Consider the following 12,006-nt stretch of genomic DNA (forward strand, 5'->3'; position numbering starts at 1 on the left):
AGCTACAAAATAAAAGGCCAAAATAAATCTTAAGTACAGCTGAACACACCTAATTTCACTGCCCTCTCTGGGCGAGCATGTGGCTCGTAAACACTGCATTCAAAGTTTCAAAGTTTTTCATTTCAAGGGAATACGAAAAGCAATTTTGCTTCACCCATCTAGCCAGAAATGTTATTCTATACGTCATTTACTTTCAGTACGATACTATAGTGTTATCTGCGTGAGCGGCTGCGTTGTAGATTTTTCTTGTATATTTTAGGAAGTATGCATGCAATTTTCTGCTTTAAATAAAATTCTTCAATGCAGGTTAACTTGGATCACAGATTATGTTTCCACCTGTTCTTTAATAACACTATTAACTTATTTTTACGTTGTGATTCTTGTTTTAAATTACTCTGCTTTTCTAACCTTTAGTACACTGTATAAATCATAATTCAGGGAAAAAGAAAATCATGTTAATATAAAATATTCACTGCTGGATGAAATTCTAATATTTCACAGACATTTAAATGGATCCGCTGTTTCGAGCCTTAAGTTTATTTAGGAGACGTAAATTTGAAGAGTGTGCCGAAATGTGTACCATATTATTGGAAAAGAATCCCTACGATCAAGTAAGTTTGGTTTTTGCAGTGGTAAACTGCAAATACGATCGCGTTCAGTGGATTGAAGTTCACTAACATTAGCTGAGAAAGCACATATAAATGAGCACCCGGTCATTATTTTAAGCAGCATTTATACTTTTAAGGATCCCTGAAATGTAAATAATGGCATATTAACTAAAATGAAGCATACTATTAGGTTTGACGTTTTCTTTATTATAGCATAAATGTTTGTGAGCATCATTAGACCACTGGAGTCAAAAATAAAATTTAAAAAAAAATTAAGATGCTATGCGTGTGATGATACATTTTTCGGCAGTCCTCGGATCTCATGGATGAAAGAAATGCTTTTTTTTTTTTTTAAATGCCATCTGGTTAAGATTATTACTCAGCAACTTCAAGGAATCTCGGTCTTCATCACAGGAAGGCATCCCATGCAACCCACTTTCAACACTGCCTTTGGTCAGTATGCTTGCTATTGTCATCCCCCCCCCCCACTTGCCTTGCAAGAGGCATGGTGTGGTTTATTATTATTTTTCCTGACTTCTATGGAGTCATAAGACTCATCATGGGAGGACAATCTCAGACAATACAATAAATCATAATTCAGGGGAAAAAGAAAATCATGTTCATATAAAAGACTCCATGTTGGATGAAATTCTAATATTTCACAGACATTGAAATGGATCTGCTGTTTTGAGCCTTAAGCTTATTTAGGAGATGCAAATTTGAAGAGTCTGCAGAAAATCCACTGGCCTGCTCCTTAAACTCATTTACCATTTGTACATTTACCAATCAAAGGAAGAAGGAGTTGCTGTATTTTTTTTTTCAAGAAGTTTATGTTTATTACTAAATATGCTAATAAACTTCTTGAAAGGCCAGAAATTTGGAATTGAGTGATGTGGTAATTTTCAAGATGGAAAATTTGATAGATTTCTATGGAACAACAGGGAAAATAAATCTCGCTGTCTAATCAATCAAAATGTAAAAATATGGTGTTTTTTCAGTCATCGGAAAGGAGAGCTGACAACAAACAGCTGCTTCTCGTTAAAGACTTAAATTGTTGAGTAAGAATGAAATACAAACATGAAAAATATTTTGGGAAAAGTTATTTTAGTGAGACCAGGTAGACAGAAAATGATATAGCCACAGGAATAGAATGTAAAGGGTATTGTATTTTCTGGGAGGTAGAGAGAATAGGACAGGAGCTAGAGTATTCCTGATGATACAATCAACAAAATTAGAAGCAAGAGGATTTTAGACCTGGGGGAGATGGTTCATTTAAGGTTATTTAGCATCAGCTAGAGGCCAGTAGGGCAAATATTATTATTATTTCTGGCAACAGACTCATCGAGGGAGGCCCTAACATCATGTTAAGAACAACTATTCGACATTCAGACAGTATCTATCATACCTTGCCTTGAACTCATTCACAGTCATAGCACCCACAACAGACTCTGGCAGCTTATTCCACTCATTCACCACTCTCCAAGTAAAAAACCTAGCTCTAATGCCCTTGCTAACCACATTCTTGCCCAGCTTCCATGTATGGCCCCTAGTCCTCCCACCACCAGTCCTATTCTCAAAAATATCTTGAAAGTTTATTTTTCACTTGGTTAGAATTTAATAAATTTAGTTTAATCCTTTATCTAAGTGTGAGCAAACAAAGTTTGCACCTGAAAGTATCTTCAGGACAGGGATAAGGTGGTGCAACACCAGGGCGTCTCCTTGCAAAGGTGGAGGAAGCTACTATCACTCCTATCTCAGTATCTCCCATAATGCAAAACACATCTCCTTGCGGATATGTCTAATGTTATGCATTAAGGGAATGGGAGATACTGAGATAGGTGGGATAGTAGCTTGCTCCACCTTTGCAAGGAATCGTCCTGGTATTGCACCACCTTACCCCAGTCCTGAAGATACTTTCAGGCGCAAACTTTGTTTGCTCACACTTGGATAAAGGATTAAACTAAATTTATTATATTCTAACCAATTGAAAAATAAACTTTCAACATCTTTCTCTAAATCCAGAGTAATTTATTATAAAAGGTGGCACACCATTTGGCAACTCCTATAGGTAGAGATGACCTTGCTAATGCTTCTGGTTGGTATCTCCGCTTGGGCCTGGCTCCCACTGAAGAGACCTCAATAAAGGTCGAAACTAGTCTGGGTAGTGGTCCTTCCCTTAATGCATAATATTAGACATATCTGCAAGGCGATGTGTATTATGGGAGATACTGAGATAGGAGTGATAGTAGCTTGCTCCAATTTTTGCAAGGAGTCGCCCTGGTGTTGCACCACTTTACCCCAGTCCTGAAGATACTTTCAGGTGCAAAATTTGTTTGCTCACACTTGGATAAAAGATTAAACTAAATTTATTATATCAAAAATATCTCCTGAATTAATCTTATAGAAACCCTTCAGTAATTTGAATGTCTCAATCATATCACCCCTTTTCTGCCTATCAACTAATTTTTGCAACCCACAAATCTTCAACCTCCTATCAAGAAGAAACCCTGGTGCCCATATCTGGGCACAGTAATCTAGATGGGGTCTTATCAAGGCTTGATACAGAGGAACAATAATTTCTTTGTCTCTGCTTGTTAAAGTATTTTTCAGCAACCAAGTGATTTGATGAGCTGATTTAGCCACTTTTGCGATGTACCCCCTAAACTTCAAATCCCTATCCACCAACACTCCCAAATCCCTGGCCTCATCAATCTCCTGGAGTACGGTTCCACCAATGTGATATACTGCTGCTAATTTTTTCACCCCCAAAATGCATAACCTTACATTTTGCCACATTAAATCGACACCCATTTTCTTTAGCCTAGGTCCTCCAAACTATTCAAATCATCTTGCAAAATTTTGACATCCTGTGCACTCACTATTGTTCTACCCAACTTTGCATCATCAGCAAACAAGTGAACACTTCCTCTCAGATCCTTTCCTATGTCGTTAATGAACAAATTGAAAAGTAGTGGTCCAAGAACAGACCCTTGCGGCACACCATTAGTCACAAGCCGTCTTTTGGACTCTACTCCTGAATAAATCACTCTCTGATATCTCTCCATCACCCACCCTCCTATCTATCTCACCAACCCTATATCCATCCCCATATGCTGCAGTTTACTGATTAGAATTCCATGTGGTATCCTGTCAAAGGCCTTAGCAAGGTCCAGTAGAATCACTGTAAACCCATTACCCTTATCCAGTTCAGCCGTCACTGTGTTATAAAACGTGAGCAAGTTACTGAGGCATGATCTAACCCTTCACAAAACCATGTTGTCCCCCATACAATATCCCATTTTCATCTATCTAATCCTGTATTTTTTTCTTGACTAATTTCTCCAAGACCTTGACAACGATTTCTGATATGCTGATCGGTCGGTAATTTACAACAGCAGTCTTGGAACCTCCTTTATGCAGTGGAACTATTTCCCCCCCTCTTTCCACCCCCTCGGGACTAACCCAGACCTGAGACTCAAATTAAAAAAATGGTTAAGGGCACTGACACTTCTTTAGCTGCTTCACGTATGACACCAGCTGGTATACCATCCAATCCCACAGATGTGTTGACATTGAGGTTTTGTAATAGACTATTCACCTCCACTTCATTCATCACAATTCCCATATAAGCTGTTAGTTCTTCCATTTCTGCAATGTCGCCACCTGGATGATATTCTCTTGCAAAGTGCTCACTCGGTAATTCTACTATATCAACTGATTCGGTTACCTCCCTACCATCAGCATTCTTTAAAATCAATCTGCCATATACGTTTTTTCTTTTACTTGCAATATATCGAAAAAACTGTTTGGGATTCTCTTTAGCCTGCATGGCTAATGTTCTTTCATAATCCATTTTTGCTTTTTTTACCACACTCGTTACCCTTCTGGCTTGCGCTTTATACTGTTCATGTGCCTGCTGGTCACCTTTCTCCTTAAATTCCCTCCATAGTTGTTTCTTTTTTTGCAGCTCAAGCTTAATGGTGTTATTCATCCATTTAACCCCTACTTGATTTATTATTTGGACTCTAGATATACAGTCAGCCATTGCTTCATGCAAACACCTCCTAACTGCCCTCCCATGCACTATCAACATCTAGCCCTTGCAGTTTTATATATACCATGGCACTGATCCAATCAAACTCCTGAGCTTGTCATCATACTTACCAGCCTGATAATTCCACATGTACTCTGTCTTAATTGTAAATTCCACACCTTTAGCCACCTCCCAAGTCAAGACCCTATGATCACTCTCACCAATTGGTGGCAACATGGTCATATTTGTTACAGCCAAATTCTCAGATGCAATTACTAGGTCAAGCACTCTCTGACCCCTAGTATTTTCCATTACATGCTGTCGCAGATAGTTATCCCTTAATAATCGCATAAAATCCAATTCCTTCCTCCCATGTGTCCTCTCCTCCTTCCAATCAATGTTACCATAATTGAAATCACCCATAATAATTACCCTCCTTCCACTCATTTCTTCTATTTGCTTATGCATACTATCTCCACCATCTATTCCATCACCTGGTCTATAGCAGCACCCTACTGTATATTTTGTTCTGCTAGTTTCAATCTCACACCAAATAGCCTCAAATGTGCTCTTTTCTCTATGCTGCAGTTCCACTTCTATTCTCCTTGGCTGTAGCTCATCAGCTATCATCAATAACCCCACCCCCTTTCCATTTTATTCTCCCTGTCACTCCTGAACACACCATACCCCTCACATTAAATCTCACTAGCTATATCATCTTCTGTCAGCCATGTTTCACTAATGCCAATAACCTGTGGCCTGGAAGTGCCAACAAGGCCAAAAATTCTTCCTAATTGTTCCTAATACGTCTGGCATTAGTATACATGAATTGCAGAAGCCCATTTGTCCCCTCCCTATTTTGATGCCTTATACTAACTATCACATTCTGATTCGTAGTCTTTCGTACTCGCTTGGGCATATTACATTCATACACTGAACTGTCTCCCTAAAGTCTGCATATCTACTTTCCCCCCTCCTTAATAACTCTAGTTTTCCTGATTCTGTACATCCACTACATTCGACAACACCTTTTCATGTCACCGTACACCAAATCCATTCAAATGTAAACTATCCATCTTATATAAATTCTTTCGCCCATCGAACTCACTCCACACATCCACAAATTCCACACCACTCGTCCTGCATAATTCACGCATAAAGTGATTTGCAATTATGGCCCTCCTTCTATAATCTTCAATGTCATACCACGGCAAAAGTCTCACCATCGTAACTCTCTCAGTCTTCTCTTTTGCTACTTCAAGCAATTCCTTCACATCCTCACTCATAGCCATTTTGTCTCCTTTCAAATCGCAAGTATTTGAAAGTACCTACTACCACTATCAATTCTTTCACCCGCTGCTTTTGCATTCTAATTGACTTGCTTACATCCTTAACGTTCACACCAGGCTGCAATAGACCAGGAGGTCCACAGGAAGTTGTAGATGCCCTATATTGGGTGATTAGCACAATGAGTGCAGGCCAAGCAATTATTATGGGGGATTTCAACTATGGGAACATAGGCAGGAAAGGGGACCTGGTAAGATGGAAATGGAATTTATACACTTGTTAAGGGATAATTACCTGAAATAGAATGTCATGGAGCAGACTAGGAGTTTGAGAGTGCTGGATCTGGTAACAGTATCAGAAGATGTACTACCCATAACCAAAGTAGACAATCTCTCTCCAATCTGGGAGAGTGATCATGAAGTCTTGTTCTGGGAGATTGCTAAATTTGTGGAATTCTCTGTCAAGAAAGAGTTTTTGTCAAACTATAAAGCTGGTAATTGTGACAGACTTAAGAGGCATCTTTGAGCAGTGCCATGGCTTGGGAAGGTGCAAGGAATGAATTTCAGTTATGCTTGGTAAGTGGGAGAGGTCAGTGAGAGAAGCAGTATCAGTGATATGTAAGTTTCTTGCCGTGAGCTGAAACGAAGCTATGATTGCAAATGAGTTAGTGTGCAGATTGTGCAGGAACAATGTGTAGAGCTTGTGGAGTGAATTTGATGGAAGGATGGATTTATATAAGATGGATGGCTTGCATCTAAATGGATTAGGTGTCGTGAGTCTTGAGAACGAGTTGTCCATGAGAATTTGGAAATACAAAGTCAGGGAAACTCAAATTTTTAGAGGGAGGGATGCAGGTGAGCACAGGTCCAGGCAACCTAGAAGTTAATGTGAGAGAGAAATCACATGATGTAAAATGTAGCACCCCAGGTTAACTTTAGTCAGCTAAGTAACACATGGTGTGAGGAAAGTTGTGGGGTGAAGGGGATATTACAGTTTATGTATACTAATGTCAGAAGTATTTGAAATTAGGGTGAGGAGTTTCTGGCACTAGTTAGCATAACTTGGCCAAAAGTTATAGGCATTAGTAAGATGTGGTTGATTGAGGATGATATAATCTTAGGATTAAAATGCAAGGGATATAGTGTCTTCAGAGAGGACAAAAGGAACAGGATTGAGGAGGGAGGGATTAGCTAATGATAACAGAGGAATCACATGGTTGTTGAACCCATAACATGCAGGGATAGAGAGGTTTTATTTCCCTATATAAGGCTTTAATAAGGTCACATCAGGACTTTTGGATTCTGTGGTGATGAAGAAGTGGTAGAGAGGATGATCCACAGGTGGGTGACAAAGATTGTTGCAGGACTGTGGAATGCTCCCTATGTGAAGAGATAGATGATCTGTAGGTAGGCTTCAAAAATTAGTTGATAGACAAAAAAGAGGTGACACAATAGAATTATTTAAGTTTTAAAAATGGTTTTCTAGGATTGACACTAAAGACTTTTTTTCAGTACGTGGCAAGTGGAAATTGTATAAGAGTGTGGTTGGCAAGGGTGTTAGGACTAGGTTTTCTGCATGGAGGATAGTGAATGCGTTACTAGAGATGGTTGTTGAGCGTTTCATCAGTGAATGATGACTAGCCTGTAAATAAATGGATCTCCCATGATGAGTCTCCATTGTGGGAGATTTAGTAATAATAATAATAATAATAATAATAATACTTCAACCAAGCTTTGGGCTTGAGGGAGGCAAATTAAGTACCAAACATTCAAATAATCGCATGTATAAAATATGAATGAGGTGAAAGTGGGGAACTCATCGATACACCTTCAATTTGTGTAAAGAGCTAGTTGTTCCAGCTAAAATACCTTGATTTAAGATAGTGTCTAAAGAGTTTGTACAGCGGGAGAATAAATTTTGGAGAGGAGAACTAGTGTATCATCTATTGTAACGTTTATGAAGAGTGACGACACATCAAAGCTTACTAAGGGATTGCTCTCTAATTGAGTGTTTTGTATAGTGGTTTTAAATTTTGTAGTTTTTTTATATAAGACAGTATTTTGCAGATGTGTTTGTCAAGTTTGGATGCCAAGTGTTTAGCCAGTTTATAGGTGGGACAGTTTATGGCATCCATGCTAGGGTGCAACAGCACTTCAGGCTTGTTGGCCTTCGATTAGGTTGGTGCATGCATATAAAAATTTTTTTGGTTTGGACACAGTTTCCACTTTTAGTTGGCTAGCTTGTAATGTTATCCAGCAGACTTCAAGTTTTATTTTTTATTGGTACTGTTAGGGTTGTTTACTATAAGCGAATAAGTTGATGTATTAGATTACAATTCTTTCATTGCAAATAGCCTAATAATGTCTGTGCATACTGCTGATGTTTTTTTGATGGTGAATTTGATGTTTTCTCATTATCTGTGTGCACATGAATTTTTATGGAGCAATAGCAAAATTAAACCCTTTACTTAAAATTATAGTTTCATTGTCCAAAGTTTGTACTCGGACATGTTGTGAATCACTTTGTCTGCTGGAAGTTGCTGGAGATTTTCATTCTTCCTTGTGAGGTTGTTTTACTTCCTTATCAAACTTCTCTTATTTTCTTTAAATATTCTTAGTTTGTTTTCAGCTGATACCCAAATATAAAGCCTGAAGAGCTTAGAAAGCTTAAGGGGAAGGTCATAACACTTTGTGTTGATCATAGTGGGGTTTTATTGCTCCTTTAGTAGAGATAGATTAGCCTTTGTATATATCTGAATGGATGAAGAGAATGGAAGATTTATAGTGGGAAAATTAACATTGGCAATTGTGATGAATGCTATCCATGGAAATATTTGTAAAAAATGCAGGCAGTAGAAATTAAACGTCTGTATGAATAAGGATGAAGTAAAATTGTGTAAAATACCTAATATCTCTTTTGTACTGAGAAGTATTTTTATGGAGCCCTCGGAGTTATCCCAAAATTGAACAATAGTCAGGGTATATATATATGTATTTGTGATTTGTGTAGAGGTAATATAGTTCAGAGGTAAAGTAATGCCTTCAGGATGCTGAGGAGGCAGTATGTATAATGTTATGCTAGAGAGAGATGGAGGTTGAGGTAATCTCAAGAAGAAAAATCTCTGTTTGTTCTAGAGTTTTAGGTGTATTCAAAAGTAAGAGGATAAAATAAGGTGCTTTTTTGAGAAATAAAACAGGATTGAAATTTACTGACATTTAAATTAATAAGTTTATCATCATCCCATTTTTGAGGAATGATTTAGAGATCAGTATTCAGTGCTGCAGAAGTTGATATTCTGTAAGTTTTTGAGAATGGATAGGAGATCTGTATTTAAGTCATTGGTTATGGAAGATCCATCTTCTTCCATGAGGTAATACAGTGTTTCTCGAATGAAGAGGAATGGAGAATATTGTCATCTGCAAAACTATGAATAGGATTTGAAGTCAGAGAGAGGTCATTGATGTAAAGGAGGAAGTGTGTGTGTGTGTGTGTGTGTGTGTGTGTGGGTAAAGAGTTACTGCAGTGACTCTGTAAGTAAGGTAGGTAGGGGCCTAAAGGGATGATGCTGCTGCACTTTCTATATACTAATGCCAGACGTATCAGAAACAAGAGGGAGGAGTTTTCGGCATTGGTTAGTGCAACCTCGCCAAAGGTTATAGGCATTAGTGAGATTTGGCTAACAGCAGATGATGTAGTTACAGGGATAGAATGTATAGGGTTTAGTATTTTCTGGGAAGATAGAGAAGATAGCATGGGGAGGAGAGGAGTACTGCTGATGATAGTGGATGAATTGCAGCCAAAAAATAGGAGATAGGTGGGAGGGTGACTGTTCATTTGAAGCAGTGTGGTGTGAGATTAAGGCCAGTAAGACAAAATATACAGTTATTTGTTGCTATAGGCCAGGGAGTTCCATGGATGATCTGGAAAACATGCATTGCCAAATTAGTACAATGTACAATGAGTACAGGTCGAGTTATTATTATGAGAGACATCAACTATGGAGATATAGACTGGATGGAAAAAGATCACATGGCAGGAAGGAATTTATAAACCTACTGAGAGATAATTACTTGAGGCAGAATGTAATGGAGGGAACTAGGGGTGGGAGAGTATTGGACCTGGTCATAGGATCAGAAGAGCTATCCATAACCAATATGACCACATTGCTTCTGATTGGTGTAAGTGACCATGCAGTCACTTGGGAGATTGTGAAACATGAAGAATATTCTGTCAAGAAGGGGTATATGTGGAACTGCAAGGCAGGTGATTCTGACAAGCTTAACGACTTATCTTAAGCACGAGCTGCAGAAGAAGAAAATGCTGTGGAGGGTATATAAAGAGAAAGGTGACTGGCAAACTCATGAACAGTACAAGGCTCAGGCAAGAAAGGTGATTAGCATGACAAGGAAGGTAAAATCAGATTATGAGAAGAATCTAGCTGAGCAGGCCAGAGGAAATCCCAAAATGTTATGTGGCAAGTAAGAGGAAGAATGACTATGGAAGATTAACCTTAATGAGTTATGTTGGTCACGAAGTGACATGAAGCAGATAAAATAGTTGTTACTGAGTGACCACTTTGCAAGGATATATCATCCTAATGAGGTTTCTGCTTTAATATATGTGACAGACACTGTGGGAACAGAGGTGGATGACTTGGAAGTTCTTAGGATGTTGCAGAATCTCAGTGTAAATATAGCAGTGGGATTAGATGGGACATCAGTAAGTTTTTGCAAGAATGTGCAAAGGAACTGGCAATGCCTTTGTCTAGGCTCTTTAATTTAAGTCTCAGCTCTGGTAGAGCTCTAAGGGAGTGGAAAGAGGGCAAAATAATTCCCTTGTATAAGGGGAGTTCTAAGACTGCAGTAGCAAATTATGACCAAATACCACCTGAGATAATCATAATTTGCAGTAACAAATTATGATTATCTCAGGTGGTAAAAGTACCAGAAAAATTAGTCAAAACAAGAATTCAAGAATGGGTAGATAAAAATATGATACTGTATGAGGGTCAACATGGCTTTGTGAAGGGTCAGTCATGCCTTAGTAATTTACTCTATTATAAAAAGTTAGTAAATTACTAAGACATGGCCAACTCTTCACAAAGCCATGTTGATCCTCATACAGTATCATATTTTTATGAGTAACAGCTGAATTGAATAAAGGAAATGGCTACAGGATGATTTTTGCTGGATTTTACAAAGGCATTTTGACAGAATACCGCATAGAACTCTGTTACACAAATTAGAACAAATGGGAATGGATATGACACTCATTAAGTGGATAAGAGGGTGGCTACTGGACTATAAAAAAGTGGTATATTTCATTTTAGACAAATTATGGAGACTACAACCATGTTAGAATTAATTACTTTAATTTCCTGACCTTCATATTAAGTCATCATCTGGAGTAAGTATACACCTATGTATATAGCAACAAGCTATATTACATTTCAAACCATATGCCGAAGAGAATGATTTGATCAACCATTATTCTATCAACCTGATCTCTAGTGGGGGTGAAAAAAACCTACATCAATATATTCCATTTAACATCATTAGAGAACAAATTCATATAGTTTCATTACAGTAAAAGTGGTGCCCTAATATAACATGAGAGTAGTTATATTACAGTTAAACTCCTAGATTACTTAGTCCTATTTATAATTAATTCTTGGATGAAAAGATCATACATCCTCTTCTTGGAGATGTGTTTTGGCATTAAGGGTAAATATTAAGATTAGTGATCAGAGCTTGCTCCACCTTTACCACGAGTTGCCTTGGTCTTGCACTACCTGTGGGATCAGCTAGTCTTGCATCAATTGCAGGTGCAAACTTGACATTTTGTCTGTTTGCTCACTTGGGAAAAATGGAGTAAAACCAGGTTTAAAATTGCTTGGTATCTTTAACATAATTATACCCAAGTTAAAAATACTTTCTACATTTAGATCTCCTCCTGAGATTTTTATTTAATAAGGTTAAAACACCTTATGGTAACGTGTTTTGGTAAAATACTTATAAGCTCTGCATTACGAAATCTTGGTATTTCTAGCCTGGCTCCCACTGATGAGACCTCAGTAAA

At 38.0% G+C, this 12,006-nt stretch overlaps 1 protein-coding gene across 2 annotated transcripts in view; it reads left to right on the plus strand.

Moving 5' to 3' along the window:
* Positions 1-217: 217 nt before the first annotated feature.
* The window catches only part of BBS8 (tetratricopeptide repeat protein 8), a 305,336-nt gene continuing 293,547 nt past the window's right edge, over positions 218-12,006 (plus strand). For both annotated transcript variants that reach the window (XM_090398645.1, XM_090398646.1), the window contains exon 1: positions 218-611. In XM_090398645.1, the coding sequence (XP_090254771.1) occupies positions 510-611 (102 nt within the window). In that variant the 5' untranslated portion in view covers positions 218-509. The remainder of the gene's footprint in view (positions 612-12,006) is intronic.

Source organism: Typopeltis vanoorti, chromosome 10 (genome assembly GCF_054136105.1).
Source record: "Typopeltis vanoorti isolate ZY-2024b chromosome 10, IOZ_Tvanoo_1.0, whole genome shotgun sequence".
Classification (NCBI taxonomy): domain Eukaryota; kingdom Metazoa; phylum Arthropoda; class Arachnida; order Uropygi; family Thelyphonidae; genus Typopeltis; species Typopeltis vanoorti.